Source organism: Heterodontus francisci, chromosome 26, assembly GCF_036365525.1.
Source record: "Heterodontus francisci isolate sHetFra1 chromosome 26, sHetFra1.hap1, whole genome shotgun sequence".
Classification (NCBI taxonomy): Eukaryota; Metazoa; Chordata; class Chondrichthyes; order Heterodontiformes; family Heterodontidae; genus Heterodontus; species Heterodontus francisci.
Genome location: NC_090396.1, coordinates 64,204,429 through 64,230,126, shown reverse-complemented (window position 1 = coordinate 64,230,126; position 25,698 = coordinate 64,204,429). Strand labels below are relative to the sequence as shown.

General features: G+C 40.8%; 1 protein-coding gene across 1 annotated transcript in view; it reads left to right on the top strand.

Annotated features, from left to right (window-relative positions):
* The window catches only part of cep131 (centrosomal protein 131), a 149,118-nt gene that overhangs the window by 67,811 nt on the left and 55,609 nt on the right, over nucleotides 1–25,698 (top strand). Inside the window, 7 exon segments of the mRNA XM_068058421.1 lie at nucleotides 425–562; nucleotides 3,750–3,875; nucleotides 14,184–14,300; nucleotides 19,469–19,571; nucleotides 22,198–22,342; nucleotides 22,344–22,397; nucleotides 25,246–25,353. Of these exon segments, the coding sequence (XP_067914522.1) occupies nucleotides 425–562; nucleotides 3,750–3,875; nucleotides 14,184–14,300; nucleotides 19,469–19,571; nucleotides 22,198–22,342; nucleotides 22,344–22,397; nucleotides 25,246–25,353 (791 nt within the window).

Below are 25,698 nucleotides of genomic sequence, written 5' to 3'. Positions count from 1 at the left end.
TTTAGTTTAGAGATACAGCACTGAAACAGGCCCTTCGGCCCACCGAGTCTGTGCCGAACATCAACCACCCATTTATACTAATCCTACACTAATCCCATATTGCTACCACATCCCCACCTGTCCCTATATTTCCCTAACACCTACATATACTAGGGGCAATTTATAATGGCCAATTTACCTACCAACCTGCAAGTCTTCTGGCTTGTGGGAGGAAACCGGAGCACCCGGAGAAAACCCACGCAGACACAGGGAGGACTTGCAAACTCCACACAGGCAGTACCCAGAATTGAACCCGGGTCGCTGGAGCTGTGAGGCTGCGGTGCTAACCACTGCACCACTGTGCCGCCCACTTACATCACATGTGACTTAATGTTTTCAATATTATTTTAAACTACAGTTAAAATATGCTGTGTCCTGTTTCCAGGCTCTGCTTTCTGAAGAGGAATTGGCTCACTTGGAACAAGCTTCAGTCATGGCAACTGAGGTGACAAGCTCAATGATCAGATTAAAACTGGAATTTGAGGAAAAGAAACGTGCCATCACTATGTTACAGACTGCTTTGGTAAATACCAAGAGTGTGGCTCATCATATTTGTAGCTGACATTAATTTTAATTTTAGAGGACCGGGTGGCAGAGTGGATTTGGATTAATGGCAAACTGATGGGTTGAAAGTTCCCTCAGTCTTTCTATTGGCCACAAGCATCTTCAGTGAAACTAAAGTGGGCAGTCTAAACTGGATTCATACTAGCTTGTAATTTTTAAATAAATTTAAAGGACCTTCTATTTGACATAGCACAAAATGTAAATCCAGTGCATTGTTGAACCGCCTCACTTTTTAAACACCTACCTGCTGTTAGTTTAAATGTTGTACAATGATGCTGCCACCTGCACTGTCTGAACATTTAAAAACTGAACAGCTGAGAGGGCTGGGATTTGAACTTATGCCCAACGCTACTTTATGGCACAGAGTAGCCATAGCACCACCTATTTATTTTTACCTGCGTGGAGTGAGCTGAAGCTTGTAACCTTTCACACTCAAATGTTGAAAGCATCAGAAGAGTGGAATTTGTGGTTCTTCCAGAGTCTGCTTTGTCACACGTTAGAATGTTGCAGTCAATAATTCAAGAAACGACTGACCAACAAGTTCAGCTTATTTGGCAATGGATTGTACTATTCATAAGCAATTACAAAGTATTTACATCACGAATGCAGGCCATTTGGTGCAACAGGTCTGTGCCATTGTTTATGCCCCATATGAGCTTCCTCCCACCCTTCTTCATTTGACACTATCTACTTCCTCACACCCTGCTTCCTGTAAGGACTTCATTCCATTCTCCCAATTTCTCTGTCTTCGCATCTGCTATGATAATGCAGCCTTCCACAACAGCACTTCTGATATGTCTTCCTTTTTCTTCAGCCGAGGATTCCCCCCGCCCCCCCACTGTGGTTGACAGGTCCTCAAACGTGTCCAACCCATTTCCCACACTTCTGCTTTCACCCCCTTCCCCTCCCTCCCAGAACTGCGACAGGGTTCCCCTTGTCCTTACTTTCCACTCCACCAGCCTTCACATCCAAACAATCATCCTCCGCCATTTCCGCCACCTCCAGTGTGATGCCACCACCAAAAGCATCTTACCCTCCCCTCCCCTTCCCTGTCAGCATTCCGAAGGGATCGTTCCCGCGATACCCTGGTCCATTCCTCCATTACCCCTGACACCTTGTCCCCTTCCCACAGCACTTTGCCATGCAATTGCAGGTGGTGTAATACCTGCCCTTTTACCTCCTCTCTCCTCATTATCCAAGGCCCCAAAAACTCCTTTCAGGTGAAGCAGTGATTTACTTGTACTTCTTTCATTTTAGTATATTGTATTCGCTGCTCACAATGCAGCTACCTCTACATTGGGGAGACCAAATGCAGATTGGGTGACTGCTTTGCAGAAGACCTCCACTCAGTCCAAAAACATGACCCCAAGCTTCCGGTTGCTTGCCATTTCAACACACCCCCCTGCTCTCATGCCCACATCTCTGCCTAGGCCTGCTGCAGTGTTCTAGTGAACATCAATGCATGCTCGAGGAACAGCACCTCATTTTCCAATTAGGTACACTACAACCTACCAGACTGAACATTGAGTTCAGTAATTTCAGCGCATGACTGGCCCTTTCTTTTAATTTTTATTTTATTGCATTTTGTTTCTTCATTTTTTTAATCATGTGCCTGCCACTAGTTTTTTCATGTTTGTGCTTTTGGCTGGGGCTTTTCATTATTCTGTCATTAACACTCTCTGCACTAATGCTTTGTCTTTCACCACACTATTCGCACATTCTCTTTGCCTTGGCTCCATAACCTCCTTGACAGTTAATTTCTCTGGTCCTCTGTCCAATCAAACACTTTCCCTTTTGTTCGCTTCCCCCTGCCCCCCCCCCCCCCCCCCCACCACCTCTGTTTTACTTGTTTAAAACCTATTGCATTTCTAACCTTTGCCAATTCTGATGAAAGATCGCTGACCTGAAACATTAACTCCGCTTCTCTTTCCACAGATGCTGCAAGACCTGCTTAGTATTTCCGGCATTTTCTGTTTTTATTTGGCATATTCTTCCTATTTCTTTCTCCCTTGTGTGCTTATCTAGCTTCTCCTTAAATCCATTTATGCTATTTGCCTCAACTACTCCCTGTGGTAGCAAGTTCTACATTCTTACCACTCACTGGGTAAAGAAGTTTCTCCTGAATTCCTTATTTGATTTATTAGTGACTACCTTATATATATGACACCCAGTTCTGATCTTGCCTTCAAGTGGAAACGTCCTCTCTACTTCACCCTATCAAACATTTTTATAATCGTAAAGAGCCCTACCAGGTCACCCCTCAGTTTTGTCTTTCAGAGAATAGAGCTCCGGCCTGTTCAACCTTTCCTGATAGGTACAACCTGTCAGTTTTGGTCTCATTCTAGTAAATCTCTTTTTTTTGCTTCTTTTCCAGTGTCTGTATATTCTTTTTATCATATGGAGAACCAGAATTGCTCACAGTTTAAATTGTGGTCTAACCAAGGTTCTGTACATGTTTAACTTAACATCTCTGCTTTTCAATTCTGTCTTACCAGAAAGGAACCCCATTTCTTTGTTTGCTTTCATTATGGCCTTATTAACCTGCATTGCTACTTTTAGTGACTTGTTATCTGTACCAACAGATCCCATTTAAAGACTTCTTTTCCCATTGGTATGTGACCTCTTTATTCTTCCTACCAAAATGTACTACCTCACACTTACTAATATTAAACTTCATTTGCCAGTTACATGCCCACTCTGCAAGTTTTTTAATGTCTTGCTGTATTTTGTTGCATTTCTTCTACACCCTAACAATTTGGTGTCGCCCACAAATTTTGAAATTGTACTTCTGATTCTCGAGTACAAATCATTTATGCAAATTGAAAACAATGTTCCCAGCCCTAATCCAAGCGGAACACCACTTCCCACCATTGCCAATCTGAGTTACTACCTTTAACCCCTACTCTGTGTTTTCTGTTTTTTGTAACCAGCTTTCTATCCATTCTGCAACTTGTCCCCTGACTCCAATGTTCTGATCTTTATCATGAGTCTATCAAGCAGTACAGTACTTTCAGCAAGACTAATCTGATTTGCATAATTAGATACATAGGACAGAATGTAAACAGTTTCTATTTTATTGTACAGAATCCTTGAGAAAATAAAAAACAAAATTTTATACATTTTTCTTATCAGACTTTTCTTATTAGACCCAGCAGAAAGAATTAACTGTGCGTCACATGAAGGAAACAGAAAAGGAAATGAGCCATCGATTAAGAATGCAGAAGGACCAGTATGAATCAACCATTCAGCGGCATCTGGCGTTCATTGATCAGGTAAATCTATGCTAGGACCTCAATATCTAGATTTTACAATCAATCTTGCCCAAAAAAAGGGCTTAAATTGGGAAAGATCATTCACAAATTGGCCTGGAAAACCATAACTTATCTACTTGCTTATCTACCACTTAGCAACTTGTGCTATTTTCCGCTGTTACTTTATTTGGTGCCAGTGATGCATGCCAGGTTAATATTCTGTGTATGTTTAATAAACCTCAATGGTATTTTCATTTTCTTGATGTAATTTCTTGGTGCTCCTGTCAAGATATTATTGTGCTCATATGCCCAGGTAAAACAGGTGGCCATGTTTGCTACAGGCTGTGTTGTTGAAGATGCAAGTGTCTATAAAGAACCTTGCTGAAGGCTGCAAGTTGAGTTTAAATGCCATCAGTTAATGCCTTTTTCTCTTGCTTTCACCCAGGTGTTCTGGTACCTTCTTGATAACAATATCAGTGGCCCAACAATTGTCTCAAATTCATTACACTGGAATGGATTTTTCCCATGGAAATCTCCCTATATTTCTGTTTTTTGGAAGAATGGAGCATCACAGGAGGGAAACCAGGCAGCTCAGGCTGCACCACATTAGCACCGGCTGGTACATGCACACCCATAATTACAGACCAAGTTGCATGTACCAAACTATGTCTGAGGAGCATGAATGAATACTGATCTGTGGCCAAATTCATTCATAGGCACTCAACTGTAAACACCACAATGACCTTTAATTTCTATCACTCAGGATCATTCTGAAGTGCCTGTAGTAACGCCACATTTATTAGTCAATCCACAGTACATAACAGTATAAAAATGTGACAGAAGCCTTGTTTGCTCAAGCAAACAATTTCATCTCCTTCACAATGAAAAATAGACAGCAGCTTAAAAGGGATGTGTACTTGTACTGAATGGCTGGATTCCCAAAGGGGCAGGCAATTATAGATTGTGCAGTTTGGCCTTGTCTGCTCCATTATACAATGCCCCGATCTATTTTGACCAGAGAGGTTTCTATTCTGTTAATGTTTATCTTATTTGCAATGATCAGCAGAGTATTATGAAAGCTAATGCTCATTTCCCAGGCAGCTGGCATGGATGTCTTTATGTTAAGGCAGTTCATGGTCCAAGCAATAATTGATCCACAAAGGCAAGTCTCCATGTGGCTTCTAGGTGATCAGTATTGTCCTCCTGAGCCGTGGAGTGAAGCTCCCTCTACAAACAACACTACCGAAACAGATGAATTGACCATTTGTCTTAATCGCCACTTGTGGGATCTTGCTGTGTACCATTTGGGTGCCACATTTGCCTAAACAAAAACGGTGATTATACTTCAGAAGTACTACTTCGGCCGTTTGGGATGTCTTTGGTGCAGAAAAGGCATTGTGTAAATCCAAGATTTTTTTTTCTTGTTCATGATGACATCTCTGCTTTCCTGGAGCACCACCTGAGTAACATAGGAGCAGGAGTAAACTATTCAGCCCCTCAAGTCTGTTATACCATTCAGAGAGATCATGGCTGATCTGTATTCTAACTCCATCCATTTGCCTTGACCCTCTAAGCCTGAAAGAGTCAGGATGGTTTTAGGAAAGGGGAGTTGGTGATGTAGTGGTAATATCCAGTGAACTAGTAATCCAGAGGCCCAGGTTAATGTACTGGGGTACATGGGTTGGAATCTCACCACAGCAGTTGATGGAATCTAAATTCAATTAATTAAATTCACTTAATTAATAAAAATCTGGAATTGAAAGCTTGTCTCAGTAATAGTGCCATGAAACTATTATCAATTGTCATAAAAACCCATCTGGTTCATTCATGTCCTTTAGGGAAGGAAATCTGCCATCCTTATCTGGTGTGGCCTACATGTGATTCCAGACTCACAGCAATGTGGTTGACTTTGAACTGCCCTCTGAAATGGCCTAACAAGCCACTCACTTGTCAAGGGCAATTAGGGATGGGCAACAAATGCTGGCCTTGCCAGCAACGCCCACATCCCATGAAAAAAAAAGTTTGACAAATTTATTAAGAGTTCTTTGAGGATGTAACAAGCAGGGTAGCAAAATAGATGTAGTGTATTTGGATTTCCAAAAGGCATTTGATAAGGTGCCACATAATAGGCTACTGTACAAGATAAGAGCTCATGGGTGTTGGAGGTAATATATTAGCATAGATGGAAGTTTGGCTAACTAACAGAAAACAGAGTCAGGATAAATTGGTCTTTTTCAGGTTGGCAAACTGAAACTAGTGGGGTGCCATTGGGATTAGTGCTGGGGCCTCAACTATTTACAATCTATATTAGTGATTTGGATGAAGGGACCAATGTATTGTAGCCAAATATGCTGATGATACAAAGGTAGGTGGGAAAACAAGTTGTGAGGAGGACACAAAGAGTCTGCAAAGGGATATAGATTGGTTAATTGAGTGGGTAAAATTTTAGCAGATGGATTATAATGTGGGAAAATATGAGGTTATCCACTTTGGTAGGGAAATAAAGCAAAGTATTATTTAAATGAAGAGAGACTACAGAATGCTGCGGTACAGAGGTATCCGGGTGTCTTCATACATGAAACACAAAAAGCTGGCATGCAGGTACAGCAAGTAATTAGGAGGGCAATTGGAATATTGGCCTTTATTGCAAAGGGCATGGTGTATAAAAGTAGGGAAGTCTTGCTACAACTGTACAGAGTGTTGGTGAGAACCCATATGGAGTACTGCATATAGTTTTGGCCTCTTTATTTGAGGAGGGATATCCTTGCACTGGAGGCAGTTCAGAGAAGGTTCACAAGGTTGATTCCTGAGATGAAAGGGTGTCTTGTGAGGAAAGGTTTAGCAGGTTGGGCCTATACTCTTTGGAGTTTAGAAGAATGAGAGGTGATCTTATTGAAATGTATAAGATTCTGAGGGGGCTTAACAGGGTAGATGCTGAAAGAATGTTTCCCCTTGTGGGGGAATTTAGAACTGGAGGCATAGTTCCAAATAAGGAGTTGCCCATTTAATACTGAGATAAAGACGAATTTCTTCTCTGAGGGTTGTTAACCTCTGGAAATCTCTACCTCAGAGAGGAACGGAGGCTGAATCATTGAACATATTCCAGGCTGAGATAGACAGATTCGTGAACTATAGGGAAGTCGAGGGTTATGGGGAACATGCAGGAAAGTGGAGTTGAGGCCAAGATCCGATCAGCCATGAGCTTATTGAATGTCAGAGCAGGCTCAAGGGGCTGTATGGCCTCCTACTCCGATTTCTTATTTTCTTATAACCTTACTAGCAAAAATGTATTTATCAATTTAAAATTATTACCTGAGCTAGCATCTACAGCTTTTTGTGGGAGAGAGTTCCACACTTCTGCCACCCTGGTCATAATAGCTTTTTATTCTAGATTTATTTCTTTAGTTGAATTTAATTTCCCCAGTTGCTGTGGTGGTATTTGAGTTCATGTCTCTGGGTTATTAGTCCAGGCTTCTGGATTACTAGTGCAGTAACAAAACCAAAATGCTACCAAACCTCTATTCCACAGCACTGGTGATCATGTGTACCATATATGTTCTTAAAATTAGTCTAATTTTTCTCAGTCTTTTGTTGAAAGTACGTGAGTTACTTCATTTGCATTTGTCCGCCTTTGTTCCATATCCCTTGATACACTAATGTAACACAAAATTGGAGCAGTATGAAAGAGCACCATCCAACTCTGTGTTCTGACTTTGCATATATTTGGGATCAGCATTATTTGCATAACCTTGGGAAGTTCCCTTCATGAAAAATGCTTGTAATTGGACACTCGCCCATTGCCGATGGAAAGTTGTGTGCTGCTGCAAGGTTCAAAGGTCTGCAACAACTTTAAAAGGGCAGGAATTATTGGTTGCAACATCGCACCATTCCGTTTGTAACTACGCCTAGAAATAGTTCAGGCCTGTCTCTACAAAGGGCCACAGAAATGCTAACAGAAAAGTTGAGGCAAAGGATGGAGTTTTCCTAACAAAGGAGTGCCTTAGAACTTCTAGACAAGCTGCCCAAAAAAATGAACAGGAGTCAGAAACCAGCATGAATGCTATAATCAGTGTACTGCAAACCTACATTGTTTCTAGGAAGAAATTTACTAACTTTATCAGGCCAGCCTGCTTAATGAAAAACACTATGACATTTAATTAATTCTGTGTACTAAACACCTGTGACACTTAGAATAACCTGTCCCTCACTCTTTCTTAAATTACTTCCAATATTTGCCATAAATGCCCTTTAAGTACAGGGTGCACTTAGTGTTACCTTACCTCCTTTGGAAGTGTTCTGTGATTAGTGTTCTTGCATGCCTTTAGGCCAAGTAATCAGCCTATCTAAAGCAGCAGCATGATGCATGTCATCATTCTCACTTATAGGTTATGTGCTGACATCATATCATTTTTATGCCAATCTCTCATTTCTGTATTGCACCCTTAAAAGGGAGAGAGAAACTCAGGAGTTGGATGTTAAATCTTTGTGCATTGAGCCCATATAAAGAGAAAGCCCTGTTTATCCTGGGACGACGACAATATAGGGCACTGGATATGGACATGTATCCATTGTTCTTATTTTATTCACTCTTTCACTCACTGGTGACAAACCATATACTTAAAATGCTTCGTCATGTCTCTCCATCTGCTGGAAGCTGAACCTGAATGCTTCTCCAAAGAACATTATTGTAATGTCGCATGCTGTTTTCCGTGTGTCTGACATTGCAGTTGGGAGGGTCAAAATGTTTAACTCTTCAGCTGATAAGCATGAGAACCTGCAGCTCCGTAGGATCTACTTTCAAAAGGAAATGCTTCCTTCCCATTATGCATTGATGCAATCATTGGGGCCATGCAGGCTGTGTGCTGCATATTGCTGGCTCACATGGAGGCGTCTACTATCCATATACATGTAGCTTAACTTTGCCTGACTGTTTGGCCGTACTGATATCCACCATTAGAAATGTGGCAACTTCTGGGATTCCTGGAGCAAAGCAGTCCTCCCTTCCTGCACTGGAGGCTCTAAAAGCCAGTCAGTGATTCATCCTTGTGTGCTCAGACTGCAGCACAATCTGTGGTTACAGAAAAAGTCAGCCTTTTTGGTTGACAGGACTGGGATCAGCTAGGCAGGACAGTTAGGCATAGCTTCATTATCATCATAGGTACCATTAGTTCTACTATCACAGTAATCAGTGGCTACATTGAGACAGTGCCTAACAGCTGGAATGGGAATGAATAATAGTATGTTCTCAGGGCAGCAACACATTCAGCACCTGCCTCCCTTCCCCTTTTTCCTCATTCCCCCACCTCAATGGTTGAATCCAGAGTGAGATCACCCATGTAGTTACACAAGTGGCAAAGCTTGCAGCTGGTCCATCTAAGGACAGTAGAGGTTTTTGTGCTAACACACAGCCTAACTCCCCTGCATATTCCATAGCTCGTTGATTAAAGAACATGGGCTGTTTTTGAATTACTGCCTGTCCTTAGTGTGGTAACTCGCTGACTTTTAAGTTTGTCGATTGGTCACTTATCAGTATTGTTTTCATTGAGTAAAATGAGGAGCAAAATAGTTATATAATGGTTACAGCACAGAAGGAGCCATTCGGCCTATCGAGTCTGTGCCGGCTCTCTGCCAGAGCAATTTAGCTAGTCTCACTCCCACCCTTTCCCCAGACCCCTGCAAACTTTTTCTGTTCAGGTGCTTATCTGATTCCCTTTTGAAAGCCATCATTGAATCTGCCTCTACTGTCCTCTCGGGGGTGCATTCCAGATCCTAATCACTCACTGTAAAAAAAAAAAGTTTTTCCTTATGTCACTTTTGGTTATTTTGCTAATCACCTTAAATCTGTGCCCTCTGGTTCTTGACCTTTCTGCCAATAGATCAATTTCTCTATCTACTCTGTCTTGACCCCTCGTGTTTTTGATCTTCCTCAAATCTCCTTTTGACCTCTTCTCTAAAAAGAACAACCCCAGCTTCTCCAATCTATCTATGTAACTGAAGTCCTTCATTTCTGGAACCATTCTCATTAATCTTTTTAGCACCCTCTTTAAAACCTTCACATCTTTCCTAAAGTTCAGTGCCTAGAATTGTACATAAATCAGTGTTTTATAAAAATTTGTTTTCCTTTAAAAATGGGCTAAGTTTCTTATGAAAATGAAAAGTACAATTTGAGACATGGGGATGAACCTAAAAGTACAATGAATTTTGCCCAGGACTAAAAGATGTTCGGTAATTCTCAATTTTTGGGACATGCTGGAAATTAAAATGGGTGAGCAAAGTGTCATTTGCCATTCTTGTCCCAGTTTATCATTTCTCAATTTTTCCTAAGTTGTGAGAAATGAAATAATTTCAATATACTGGGCTGGGGAAAATGCATAAAATAAATTTTTGATTTTTTTTCCAGGACTAAAACTAAAATTTGGGTACCAAAGAATAAACTGAAATTAGGATTACACTTTTTTAAGTGCTATAAATATATTTTAGAAATGCGTTCGATAAAGTGCCACGTAGAAGATTGTTGCACAAGATAAGGACTCGGAGTTGAGGGTAATAAATAGTATGGATAGAGGTTTGGTTAAAGAACAGAAAACAGAATAATAATAAATGGATGATTTTCAGGTTCACAGGCTGTTACTTGTGGGATGCTGCAAAGATCAGTGCTGGGGATTTGGCTATTTACAACTTACATTAATGACGTGGATGAAGAGGCTGAGTGTAATGACTCCAGGTTTACTAATGATACATACTTAGATGGGAAAGTAGGCTGCAAGGGGATATAGACAGGTTAAGTGAGTGGCAAGAAGTGGCAGATGGAGGTTGATGTAAGAAAATGTAGCATTCATTTTAGTAGGAAGATTAGAAAAACAATATTTTTTTAATGGCAAGGCACTTTTATTTTGCTGTTCAGAGAGATTTGGGTAATCTTGTACAAGGAACACAGAAGGTTAATGTGCAAGTAGAGCTAACAATTAGGAAGGCAAATGCTATGTTGGCCCTTATTGCAAATGAGTTGGAGTACAACAATAAGAAGGTATTGCTGCAGTTGTGCAAGACTTTGGTGAGACTACACCTGAGGGATGATGTACAGTATTGGTCTTTTTACATAAGGAAGGATATACTTGTCTTAGAGGTGATACAGCGTTGGTTCACTAGATTGATTCCTGGTGTGAGAGGGTTGTGATATGATGAGAAGCTGAGTAGAATGAGCCTAAACTCTCTAGAGTTTAGAAGAATAAGAGGTGATTTTGTTGAAACATATGGGCTGGAACTTTGTTCCGGCGGGCAAAGGAAGCAGCACCCAGCTCGTGCCAGCCGCATGTCATTTGAAAGGTTGGGGCGGCCGGCACTCCAGCTCCCACCCCCCCCCCCCCCCCAACCATTCACGTGGAGAGGGTGGCCCATCCGTCACATGCAACTAAATTCAGCCCATGCTTTTGAAAGGGCTTGACAGGGTAGATGCTGAGTCTGTTCCCCCTGGCTGGAGAGTCTAGAATTGGGTGCATAGCCTCAGGATAAGGGGTCAGCCATTAGAACTGAGATAAGGAGAAATTTCTTCACTTGGAGGGTTGTGAATCTTTGGAATTCTCTTCAGAGGGTTGGAAATATTCAATCATTAAGTATATTCAAGGCTGAAATTATAGATTTACGGACTTTAAGGGAATTGAGGAATATGGGATCAGGCGGGAAAAGTGGAGTTGAGGTTGAAGATCAACCATGATCTTATTGAATGGTGTAGCAGGATCGAGGGGTGATATGGCCTACTCCTGCTTCCTCTTCTTTTGTTCTTGTGTTTTTATAATTATACAAAATTCAAGGTTGAGAGCCCAGGTTAAAATTAATATTGATTTCTTGGTCCAAACAACATCAGTTCCACAAATACATTCAGTGGATGATGCTGCATCGTATTTTTCCCTGCATTTATACTGTTTAGACCAAAGGTTCCCACATTGCTGGTTCTGCATGATTTACTTCACCTTGTCGACAGCAACAGATTTCCTGGACCTGTGTTCCCCAAAGTCAGATATTTGCCTTTTTTGACTTACTGAAACATTACTTGTCTTGGCATATGCTAATTGAAATGATTTTCTGCAATGTTGCCACTGTTTTCCTTTAGAAGCTTACAATATGTTTTGGACGTGGATGTGTATCGGTGTTTGTGCAGGGATCCTCAAGCAAACAGTAATAACCATGATTTAATTGATTTGGTGTAATCGCTCCCAGTTTTTGGAAGGGAGGTTTTTGGACCTTTTAAGCAATTAGCAGAAGTAAATACAATTGAAAACAATCATACACTTCTCAAATTAATTACTATGAAGTTTTAACTAAAGTGCTACCGTACTGTGAATATTGTAAAGCTATGCTCATTATTTATAAAGTTTATCAGAAATGTGTAGTAAGAATCAGAGATCAGCATTTTATAAATCCTACCTGCTTTGCTTATTTGTTGAAATAAATAATCTTAATGGGTTAATCCCAAGCACTCTTTTTTTTTTTAATTCACTGGTTTTTCTTCTGGGTGTTACTGGGTAGTCAGTTTGTAAAATGAAAATATTGAACAAACCTTATCCACATGTAAATTTCAACAAAGTTTCAGCTCATCTGCTGCTGAAACCCTCAACCATGCCTTAATTGACAGTAGCAGATTGAGGAGACCTTTATCTAATCAATTTGAATGAAGGAGCCCAGACCCCACAGGTAAAAGTAACAGAGAACTTGACCAATTTACCAATGCGTTCTTCTCCCACCCCCACATATTCTCTGCATAGATATTATCTCTGTTAAATTGTAATTGTGATTTTAAAGAAAAATTGATTTCCCCAAATGATTCAGCCAGTTTAGTGATAATTTAAAGTTTTCTCATTCAGTTCCCAATCTGTAGTAAATTAACTGTTCTTGGAGGAAGGGAAGAGGAGGCTTTAGAGTCACTACAGTTGGCCTTGATGCTCTTGGTTAGGGAGGACAAAATCAGCCAGAGTCCCACCTCCCATCATTATCCAGTTAATATTGCTGGAAGTGTTAATATGTGGTCATTGGATCAGGAAAGGTTATGATACCTCTTTTCCTGAGTCAATTGGCAAAGGTCTTGAGCACCTTTCGACAGCCTTGTAGTGATGTTGGTTGAAGGATAAATATCAGCCAGGACACTGGGGAAAATCTCTCATGCTCTTCTTTGAAGCATGCTATTGGGACCTTTTATGTCCATCAGAGAGGGCAGATGGTGCCTTGGTTTAATGTCTCATTCAAAGATCAACACTGAAATAGTAACCTAGGTTTTGTGCTCCAGTCTCTGGAGTGGGGCTCAAACCCATAACCTTCTGAATCAGAGACAAGTGAACTACTGGTGAGCCAAGGCTTACACCTTGTTTGATTGGTCGCACAGTAGCGCAGTGGTTAGCACCGCAGTCTCTCAGCTCCAGCAACCCGGGTTTGGTTCTGGGTACTGCCTTTGCGGAGTTTGCAAGTTCTCCCTGTGACCGTGTGGGTTTCCGCCGGGTGCTCCGGTTTCCTCCCACAGCCAAAGACTTGCAGGTTGATCGGTAAGTTGGCCATTATAAATTGCCCCTAGTGTAGGTAGGTGGTAGGAGAATGGTGGGGATGTGGTAGGGAATATGGGACTAATGTAGGATTAGTATAAATGGGTGGTTGTTGGTCAGCACAGACTCGGTGGGCCGAAGGGCCTGTTTCAGTGCCGTATCTCTCTATAACTTCATTCCTTTCTCAAAATGAAACCCTCCGTACAGGGACCCAATGTGCCAAATGGCTATGGTGCTGTGGGTTTGTGTCTTAAAGAGGGAAAGGAGGAGAAATTATGATGAAATTAAAACTTTAAAGTTAAAAAGAACCTTTATTCGTCATTAAAAACAAGAAATGCTGGAAATACTCAGCAGGTCTGGCAGCATCTGTGGAGAGTGAAGCAGAGTTAACGTTTCAGGTCAGTGAACCTTCTTCAGAACACTGACCTGAAACGTTAACTCTGCTTCTCTCTCCACAGATGCTGCTAGACCTGCCGAGTATTTCCAGCATTTCTTGTTTTTATTTCAGATTTCCAGCATCGGCAATATTTTGCTTTTACTTTATTCGTCATTAACTTGTTGGCCTATTCATTCTTAGCTTCATCATTGTTAGTTCAGTCATTGTCAGCTCAGTTTTTTCAAAGCATAAATATTTTTACTTTTCTGGTATAACTATATTGTGACCATTGTAATGCTTATCATTCTATAAATTGTCAAGTCAAATATTGGGTGTGGTGAGGGCTGAGTTTAAACCTTTTTTGCTTAATGTTTTGTTGTGTTGGAAACTTTTTCTGAGATTTTCTTTATTTGTTCATGACAGCTGATAGATGACAAGAAGGGGTTAAATGCAAAGTGTGAGTCTATGGTAAATGAACTGAAGCAGGTGGACCAGAAATACACTAAGAAAATCCAGCAGATGCAGGATCAGCATGAACTGGTGAGAGATTCAAACTGTACCTACATAAAATTGCACAGAAATTACAGCACCGAAACAGGCCAATCGGCCTAACTGGTCTATGCTGGTGCTGATCCTCCATGAGCCTTCTCCCACCTTATTTCATCTCACTTTATCTTTCTATTCCTTTCTCCTGCATGTACTTTCCTCAACCAGTCCATATGGTAGTGAGTTCCACATTCTGAGAAGTTTCTCCTGAATTCATGATTGGATTTATTATGGACTAACTTAAATTTATGGCCTTTAGTTTTGGACTTACCCATAAGTGGAAACGTGTCTGTTTACCCTATCAAACCCTTTCAGAATTTTAAAGGCATCCACCAGGCCACCTCTAGGTCTTTCTCAGACCAGCACAGGTCTGTTCAATCTCTCCTGACAGTTGTACCTTCTCAGTTCTAGTATCATTTTATATCTTTTTTTTGTACTTTTTCCAGTGCTTCTAAATGGAGACCAGAACTGTGCACGGTACTCTTAAGAATGGTCTAACCAAGATTCTGTACAAGTTGAACATGATTACCCTACTTTTGAATTGTATTCCTCTCGAAATGAACCTGAGTGCTTTGTTCACACTGGTTATGTTTTTGTTAACCTGCATTGCTACTTTTTAATGATTTGTGGATCTAGATGCTCTTGTGTCTCTACATCCCTCATTTAGCCTCATATTCGTTTGCCATTTACGCATTCATTTTCCAAGTTAATGTTGCAGTCTTATCTTCCTCACCATTGTCTATATCCCGCAATTTGGTGTCATCAGTAGTTTATATTTATATAATGCCTTTAGCATAATAAAACTTTTCAAGGCACTTCACAGGAGCGTTATTAAATAAAATTTGAAACCGGATCACGTAAAGTGATATTAGCTATTAGATATTAGAGTCATAAAAGCTTGGTCAAAGAGGTAGGTTTGAAGGAGCGTCTTAAAGGAGGAAAGAGACACAGAGATGTTTAGGGATGGAGTCCCAAAGATTAGGGTCTTGGCAGCTGAAGGCTTGGCCACCAACAGTGAAGCAATTAAAATCAGCGATGCTCAAGAGGCCAGAATTAAATGAGCGCAGATATGTTGGAGGGTTGTGGGGCTGAAGGAGATTACAGAACTGGGAGGGGCGAGGCCATGAAAGGATTTGAAAACAAGGATGAAAATTTTAAAATTTAGGCATTGCCAAAACGGGAGCCAGCGCAAGTCAGCGAGCACAGGGGTGATGATTGAACAGGACTTGGTGCGAGTAAGGACACAGGCAGCAGAGTTTTGGAAGGCCGCAAGTTTATGGAGGGTAGAATGTGGGAGATCAGCCAGGAATGTGTTAGAATAGTCATCTCGAGGTAACAAAGACATGGATGAGGTTTTAGTAGCAGATAAGCTGAGGCAGTTTTGCAATGTTGGGGAAGTGGAAACAGGCGGTCTTAGTGATGGAGCAACTAGGTGGTTGGAAGCCCATTTTGGGGTCGGTATGACCCCAAGGTTGCAAATAATCTGGTTCAGCCACAGGCTATTGCCGGGAGAGGGGTGAAGTTGGTGGCTAGGAAACAGAGTTTATGGTGGAGACCAAAGACAATGGCTTTTCCCAATAATTCGTTGGAAATTTCTGCTCATCCAGTACTGTATGTCAGACAAGCAGTCTAACATTTTAGAGACAGTGGAAGGGTCGAGCAAGGTGGTGGTGAAGTAGATCTGGGTGTCAATTAGCATACCTGTGGAAACTGATGCTGTGTTTTCAGATGATGTTGCCGAAGGGTAGCCTGCAGATGAGGGATAGGAGGGGGCCAACAATAGATCCTTCGGGAACACCAGAGATAATGATGCGGAAGTGGGAAGAGAAGCATTGCAGGTGATTCTTTGATTAGGGTTATCTGCAAATTTTGACATTGTATTTCTGATTCCAGAGCCTAAAGCATTTAAAAAAAAGCCACCTTTAGCCCAGATTTTCTTTTTTCTGCTTTGTTGTCCATTTGCTACCCATTCACTACCCATTCTGTTACTTTTTCCCTGACTCCACATGCTATGACCTTAGCCGTGAGTCTACTTTGTGGTACCTTATGGAAGACCTTTTGAAAGTCTGTGTATGTTCCATTGTCTTATTACCCTTATCTATACTTTCTGTTACTTCAGTACATTTGGTCAAGCATAACTTTGCCATTGAAATCGTATTGACTGTTGTTTATTATTTTTTGGTTTCTAGATGCTTTTCTATTACACCTTTGAGCAAAGAATCCAATATCTTTCCTGTCACCAATGTTAAGCTAACTTGTCTGTGGTTCACTGGATTTGTTCTGACTCTATTCTTGACTATAAGAATAACATGAGCTATCCACAAGTTCTCCGGCATTGTTCCCTTTTCTGTTGAATGGTATTATATATACATCTATAGCCTCTGCTACCGCTTCCTTAGCTGTTTTGCCTAGTTGTCAGACTGTCCACTTAGTGAAAGCCAAGATCTCCTTCAGACTGTAAATAACCTTTACAGTTTTTTTTTAAGTCAATACTATTTGGAAGTGATGGCTTACAAAAGTTAGTCAAAAATTTGGGACAAGAATCAAAAAGCTAATGTTGTCTCTATACTATTTTGTTGTGACTGCAATGCTCTGCTAATTGGGGTGCAGTTTAAACTCTTGAAGAATAGTTCAGTTTAACTACTAATTGCTAAAGAAAGAGGTCCATAAACTTGAATCATTTTTTTGTTTGGCATCATGGGACTTCTGTCAATATTACATGAAGCATGAAACTTGAAACAAAACTGTGCAACAATGTGCACTATTACAGTTACAAAAATGTTTGATATAAAATAATTTTATATGTAATTCAATCATTTAAGAATACTTTCCTGAAAGTTCAGCAATATTTTTAGATGCACCAATTCAGAAATACCACCATTTGTAACTGCCATTACCATGGAAACATTCTGTGTGCTCATCTGTTTATAATTTCCAACTTCACTGTTTTATCAAGATTTATTTTCGATGCGACCAAAACTGTCCCAAGATTCTGTAATTGTTTTTTATTCAAATGTTAATATTGGTACTGAATTTATTTTGCTGCTTACAGTAGCATCAGAATAAATTTGAGAATTTGTTGTGTTTCCATATTGGCAAATGGTGCTTAAACTACTACTTATCCTTGCCTCAAATGACGAATTCCAAAATTCGGATTGAATGCAATTAAGTCAGGAATGTAAAAGTCTGCATACTGCAGCCACTTAGGGAGCATTCTATCACCTTTCTGTACCAACTACCAGCATTAACATAGAGCATTCTTTCAGTTAGTTGTATCCTACATTGACAGCAGACTGAAATTCCACAGAGGAGGAGGATATGAAGAGGCAGCTAATACAGGAGGCTAACCCCTTTCAGTGTTCTACTTTATGCAAAGAATTGGCAACCTGTTCCTTATAAAGTTGTTTGCTGATTATTTTGTTTCATTTTTGACCTGTAAATGCGTGCATTTGCTCAACAACTGATTTTACTCAAGTTTTTACATTTACGAAAAATAAAACCCAAAAATCAGAAGGCATGTTTAAATTTGAGATTAACCTGAGACTTAATGATTTTATCCTTAGTCTTGTAGTTGCCAGCAGCCTAGTATTTTTTTTATTCATTCATGGGATGTGGGCATCCATCGCTAGTAAAGCCAGCATTTATTGCCCCATCTCTGATTGCCTTTGAGAAGGTGAAACACCTTCTTGAAGAGCTTTCGATTGTGTGATGTAAGTACACCCATAGTGTTGTTTGGTAGGGAGTTTCTGAATTTTGACCAAGCAAAAGTCAGCACTGTGATCAATCTTTGTATGCATACTTTAAACACTTAACTGTATTTTTATTACATTACTGACACTTTTTAGATTAGATTAGAGATACAGCACTGAAACAGGCCCTTCGGCCCACCGAGTCTGTGCCGACCATCAACCCCCCATTTATACTAATCCTACACTAATCCCATATTCCTACCAAACATCCCCACCTGTCCCTATACTTCCCTACCACCTACCTATACTAGTGACAATTTATAATGGTCAATTTACCTACCAACCTGCAAGTCTTTTGGCTTGTGGGAGGAAACCGGAGCACCTGGAGAAAACCCACGCAGACACAGGGAGAACTTGCAAACTCCACACAGGCAGTACCCAGAATCGAACCCGGGTCCCTGGAGCTGTGAGGCTGCAGTGCTAACCACTGCGCCACTGTGCCACCCATTTAGTATGTCATAACTATTCAACTTGTGTCCTGCTAACACGCCCACTCATTTTACTGCTCCTAGATTACAAATTAACATAAAAGCATTGAACTCTGAGGAAAACTTTTTTGTTTGCTGAATCTTTTGATTTTAACATCAGATTTCTTTTATGCTTGGTTTAGAATAGTTCCGTGGTGACTTATTAATTCAGGTTACTGCTGATTGAACACAATTTAAGTATTTCTATTCTGCTGTTATGATGCAGTGTTGCACCACATCCTTGCCTGCACAATGTATAATTGGAGAACTATATTTTAGTCGTCATCCTATCAATGTTAATTGTTTTCCTTTATAATTTTGTGAGGTCTTGATATTTTTATTTCTACCTTTTAACAGCTTTGTCTAAAATTAGCACTGATAAACTTGAGACACATTTCACTCTTCAGTTTATATATTTTTCTAATGGAAATTCATATTTCCATTTGACTTCAGCGCATAATCTAGGCTAACACATAGTGCAGTCCTGAGGGAGTGCCTCACTATCAACGGTATCGTCTTTCGGATGAGACGTTAAGCCAGGGCTCTGTCCACCCTCTTGGGTGTACGTAAAAGATTCCATAGCACTCTTTCGAAGAAGAGCAGGGGAGTTCTCCCGGTGCCATGGCTATTACTTATCCCTCAAGCAACATCACTTAAACAGATTATTTGGTTATTTATTTCATTGTTGTTTGTGTGAGCTTGCTGTGTGCAAATTGGCTGCTGTATTTCCTACATTCCGTCAGTGACTACACTTCAAAAGTACTTTGTTGGCTGTAAAGTGCTTTGGGACAGCCTGTGTTCGTGAAATGCAAGTTTTTCTTTCAAATATGGCTTTTTATTCCTATCTCTGAAAATTTTCAATATTAAAAGATCTAAGCATAAAAAATTGCTTTATTATTACACTGCATGGCTTCTTGTAACATCCTGTCTAATTTTTTCTTTGTAGGAAATTAAGAAGCTAAAAGAAATAATGAGTGCAACAGAAAAAATTCGCAGGGAGAAATGGATAGATGAGAAAACAAAGAAAATTAAAGAGATTACTGTAAAAGGTACCAGTTTAAAACCTGCAGCTTATAATCAGTGGACTAAAGCGAATACCTGACCTTCAACAGTTACATATTTTGTGACTAGCCACTAACGATGAACTGCATCATTATTGATTTACTCAGCTATTGTACCCAAGTGTTTGGCAACAGAACCGCCATTAAAATTAACTAAAAGCAGTTATGCAAGTTTATCATTCAGATACAGTTCATGTTTTGAAAGTGAAAATAGATTTTTTTTTATTATAATGAATTTATCATGCCACATCTCATATTCATTACCTTATAACTTGCATGCCAAGTCCAGAAGATTGTACAGAACAAATAATGGGAAAGCTTGTGACACAATAACTTACCTCCCCGCCTCTCTCTCTTCCTTTAAGTTGATCCTTAAAACCTATCTTTTTAAGCAAGCTTTTGGTCACCTGCATTTTGAATTGTATTCAGAAACTTAACATGTAACCTTTGCTCCCACATACTGTCAGGTTAAAACACCCCTTCTACTTGCTGTCCGCTCATTTGCTGTGTGGTTGAAGTCCTGCGCGGCCACAGTTATAACAAACTTGCCAAGAATTCAGCAGTTGTGAGTGATGAAAAACTTAATCAACTACACAGTGGTGAGAGAGCAGCACTTTGTATCTTAGGGGCATAACAAGTTGCTACATTTGGATCCGATGACAGCTTGTCTAGCTGACATACAGGTGAATTTGGCATGGAGAAATGATCAGAGAGCATAGTTGTAAATTTGAACTTTGTGCTAAAGGAGACAGCAAAGCAGGATTGCTTAGCAAGGTTATAAGTGGGCAATTTGGTCTTGTTGCAGACCTGGCTGAGGACAGCAAGTTCCAAACAGCAAGGAAGGTGTTTGATCCAGAGGAGAAAGCGACCTGTTATTAATTTTGACTTGGTACTTTTTGATCAAGTGAAAAACGGTTGCTTTAAGCAAAAATGAATGGTATGCATTTCATTGGCATGACTAGATTTCCTAGAATAGTACCATGGAGAGACTTGAGAAGCTGGGATTGTTCTTGAAGCAGAGAAATTTAATGGTGTTCTAATAAAGGAGTTCAAAATTATAAAGGATTTTGATGAGTAAATGAGGAGAAATTGTTTCCACTAGTAGGTGGGTCAGTAACCAGAGGACACAGATTTAAGATAATTGGTGAAGAACCAGAGGGGAGATGAGAATTTTTTTAATACAGTGAGTTATGATGATCTGGAATGCACTGTGAAAGGATGGTGGAAGCAGTTTCATCTGTCTCTTTCAAAAGGGAATTGGACATATACTTGAAAAGGAAAAATTTGCAGAGGAAAGAGCAGGGGAGTAGGACTAATTTGATAGCTCTTCCAGAGAGCAAGCACAGGTATAATGGGCCAAATGGCCTTTATCTGTGCTGTAAGATTCTATGAAGTCCGTATAGGTGTTTTGCTTTTATCACAAGCTGACCTCTTCCCTGATCTAATCTAACAAACAAACTCTGTTGCTTAGGGAATGAACTGTAAATAAGTGAACTGCTCTGCACATTTCCTTATGCACATTGTACATCTGTGTTTAAAAAATGATTGCAGACATAGATAAAGGGGTACAGCAGCTTCACCTGTTCATTCCACAAAAAATGTTACGCAATTGCAATCTCATCCCACTCCTTTGCCCCAGGTTTACTTCTAAAGAGCAACGTAAAACATGGGCCCAGTGGCAGACATTGAAACTTGTTTATCTGATGCACAGATTCTACCTTAATGCAGGTACAAAATTTGTAAATCAATATAAGCAACATGCCAACCAATGTGCCTTTTACTGGCTGTTTCTTTCTCCTTGAATGATAGATTCTTTGTCCTTTTGGAGGGATATGGAAATGATCAGTTAAATTGAACTGTTTGCGACCTCGGCATCTTATTCGACCCTGAGTTGAGTTGAGCTTCCGACTCAGTATCCATCATAAAGACAGCAGAGTTCCATGTCCATAAAATCGCCTGCTTCCACCCTCACTCATCCTATCTCTTGCCAAAACTCTTATCTAGACTGTGACCTCCAGACTTGACTATTCCAGTGATTTTCTGGCCAGCCTCTCATTCTCCACCCTCTGTAAACTCCAGCTCTCCGAATACCTTGCTGCCCGCATCCTGTCCCGTTCACCTGTGACCCCTGTCCTCACGGGCCGACATTGGCTGCCAGTTCCCTTTGGCCTCCAATTTAAAATTCCCATCTTCATGTTTAAATACCTCATGGCCATGCCACTCCTTATCTCTGCAACATCCTCCACCTCCCCATCTCCAAACTCACCATTCCTCTGATTCTGGCCTCTTGTGATTTCCACCCCTGCACCTCCCTCTCTTCCTTAAAAAAACAAACTCCTTAAAACTCACCCCTTTGACCAAATTTTTGGTCACACGTTTCTCCTCAACCACCCTGCCCCCCCCCACTCTATCACAAGATTTCATTTTTTGCCATTGTGTCCATTTCTGTCTGTTTACATCTTTGTAAAGCGCCTTGGAATGGTTTCCTATGTAGGAGGCCCCATACAAATGTAAATTGTTGTTGAAAGTGAATGCTCAAAGACATTCTGTTCTGTATGGAGTTTGTGAAGTGGCTTTACAATGAATATGCATAACTAATTTGTTTGAATTCCAGGTTTGGAGCCAGAGATTCAGAAGCTGATAGCTAAACACAAACAGGAGCTCAAAAAGCTAAAAGCATTACATGAGGCTGAACTTCTGCAATCTGATGAGCGTGCGGCTCAGAGGTACATCAGACAGACTGAAGAACTGCGGAACAGCTGGAGAGGAGAAAGAAGACCTGTGCCAGAGGGAGCGGGATCTCGCCAGACAGAGGTTTGGGGAAAAATAATTCAAATGATGCCTGCCTCATGACTCCAATAGCACTTAAATATTCACCCCAAAGTCACAGAGTGAGTGACAATGTGTTCGTGATATTCCCTAAAAAAATAATGGTTTGTGTTGTTTTGAGTTTTAAGCATCATAGTCATACAGCACAGAAACAGGCCCTTTGGCCCATCGTGTCTGTGCCGGCCATCAAGCACCTAACTGTTCTAGTCCCATTTTCCAGCACTTGGCCCGTAGCCTTGTATGCTATGACGTTTCAAGTGCTCATCTAAATACTTAAATGTTGTGAGGGCTCCTGCCTCTACCACCCCTTCAGGCAGTGTATTCCAGATTCCAACCACCCTTTGGGTGAAATTTTTTTCCTCAAATCCCCTCCAAACCTCCTGCCCCTTACCTTAAATCTATGCCCCTGGTTATTGATCCCTCCTCTAAGGGAAAAAGTCTCTTCCTATCTAACCTATCAATACCCCTCATAATTTTGTATACCTCAATCATGTCCCTCCTCATCCTTCTCTGTTCTAAGGAAAACAACTCTAGCCTTTTCAGTCTCTCTTCATAGTTGAAATGCTCCAGCCCAAGCAACATCCTGGTGAATCTCCTCTGCACCCTCTCCAGTGCAATCACATCCTTCCTGTAGTGTGGTGCCCAGAACTGTACACAGTACTCCAGCTGTGGCCTAACTAGCATTTTATACAGCTCCATCATAACTTCCCTGCTCTCATATTTTATGCCTCGGCTAATAAAGGCAAGTATCCCATATGCCTTCCTAACCACCTTATCTACCTGTGCTGCTGCCTTCAGTGATCTATGGACAAGTACACCAAAGTCCCTCTGACCTTCTGTACTTCCTAGGGTCCTACCATCCATTGCATAATCCCTTGTCTTGTTAGTCCTCCCAAAATGCGCCACCTCACACTTCTCCGGATTAAATTCCATTTGCTACTGCTCCACCCATCTTACCAGCCCATCTATATCGTCCTGTAATCTAAGGCTTTCCTCCTCACTATTTACGACACCACCAATTTTTGTGTCATTTGCGAACTTACTTATCATACCTCCTATATTCACGTCTAAATCATTAACGTACACTACAAACAGCAAGGGTCCCAGCACCAATTTCCTCTGGTACACCACTGGTCCCAGGCTTCCACTCGCAAAAACAACCCTCGACCATTACCCTCTGTTTCCTGCCACCAAGCCAGTTTTGGATCCAATTTGGCTAATTGCCCTGGATCCCGATAACCAATCTCCCACGCGGGACCTTATCAGAAGCCTTACTGAAGTCCGTGTAGACTACATCAACTGCATTACCCTCATCTACACATCTAGTCACCTCCTCGGAAAATTCAATCATGTTCGTTAGACACGATCTCCCCCTGACAAAGCCATGCTGACTATCCCCTGCCTATCCAGGTGGAGATTAATCCTGTCCCTCAGAATTGTTCCAGTTTAGAGAAGGCTCGTGCGCTACGTCGGACACAAGTTTAAGCATAGAACCTTTTTGCAGCTGATTTTAGAGTGGTGTTTACAGAGGTTGTATCACAGAATCATCGAATGTTACAGCACAGGAGGGCGTTCGACCCGTCGTGTCCATGCTGGCTCGCTGCAAGAGCAACTCAGCTAGTCCCACTGCCCTGCCCTTTCCCCGTAGCCATGCAGATTTTTTTTCTTTTCAGGTGCTTATCCAATTCTCTTTTGAAAGCCATGATTGAATCTGCCTCCACCACGTGTGTTGAGCAGATAATTATGCTGTAGACTCATGTCCGAATGAAAGTTGGATTAAACCTAGTCAAACTCAAATGATCCTTAACAATTGTGAGAGGAGACCTTTACCATATCTAAAATAAAAGCAAAATACTGTGGATGCTGGAATTCTGAAATAAAAACAGAAAGTGCTGGAAACACTCAGCAGGTCTGGCAGCATCTGTGGAGAGAGAAACAGAGTTAACGTTTCAGGTCTGTGACCTTTCATCAGATCACTCTGTTTTTGCTTTACCATATCTATCTGGTTTGAATCTGAAAGCAGATATGAAAGGGCTTTGTAAAAACCCATTGAAGGCATGTGATTACAAGCCAAACATGTCAAGAGTTGAGCCCATTTTTCTCCCAGATTTGTTTTTAGCATTCTGCAAAATATGCAACTTGTTTATAAAAATCAGAAAGAATTATAGTGTGCCATTTGGTTATAGAATTGATATTAATGTTGCTGTAGATCACCCTGATGTAACTGAATGACGTAACAGGCTTGAGGGGCTGAATAAACTGTTCCGAATGCTCCTAAAGCCAGGCTGTTGGATGCCACAGTAGAACAGCCAAGTTCAAATCCCAGTGACAACAAATATTTGTATTCAGTCTTCCCCTAGAAAATGAATATGCTTGAACTGTTGCCTGTAGGTGACACATGGCATTCTGAGGAAAGGAGAAAATGTCATTTTAAACTCCAGAGTCTGTCCCCATCAAAAAAAAATGTATAAATGAACAGATTCTGCAAAGGCTTTTTAAAAAATTGAATACTTAGAAAATTGTTGGTCAGCATTGTAAGGCTTTATGCAAATCGCAATTTTTGCCTCTTCTCCCAGTTTTGCTGCCATGACATTTTGCAAAGTGTTTAAAAGTGGTGTGAATGTTTTGAAAAAGGCAAAATGAGCAACTGTTCTCAGATGAATGTCAGTACTTTTTAAAGTGAATTATTCAAAGTATACAGTTAATGTTCATGATCCTGTCTAGGGCATTTGCTCATTTCTCTCCATGTTAAAGACACATGTTCGCTATGTTAAAGAAAAATGATAGCTTTAATTACATTGTATCTAAAGTGACAGTTATTGTATTCCAACAGATATGAAAAACAGCTTGAACAAGAGGAGCAAGCTATACAACAACAGCGAAGGAGACTATATGCTGAGGTGGCTGAAGAGAAGGAGCGTCTCAACCAGCAAGCAGCTCGGTGAGCATATCGTTATATTGTGGAATTGAAGTAGTGCTGTTTTTTTGTCTTTTTCCACTCCCCACCCCCCTCCATTAGCTATTAACTTTCTCCTGTACCTTTCTTTTCACCTGAAAGTCATGATTGCTTGTTGGACTATGTTTCCACAGACACTTGGGCCTGCTAGTACCTTGTCTAAGTGGCCATGTTTCATGTGTGAGCCGACACAGTGAGATTTAGCATGCTGTACAAAATATCACATTCAAACCCAAATGTAAGCTCACCTGATGTCCACTCTTGGCCTTCCAGCAGGAGTTACAGAATACTAAGAGGACTGAGGCCACTTGGCAGTGTTCTTGTCTCTCA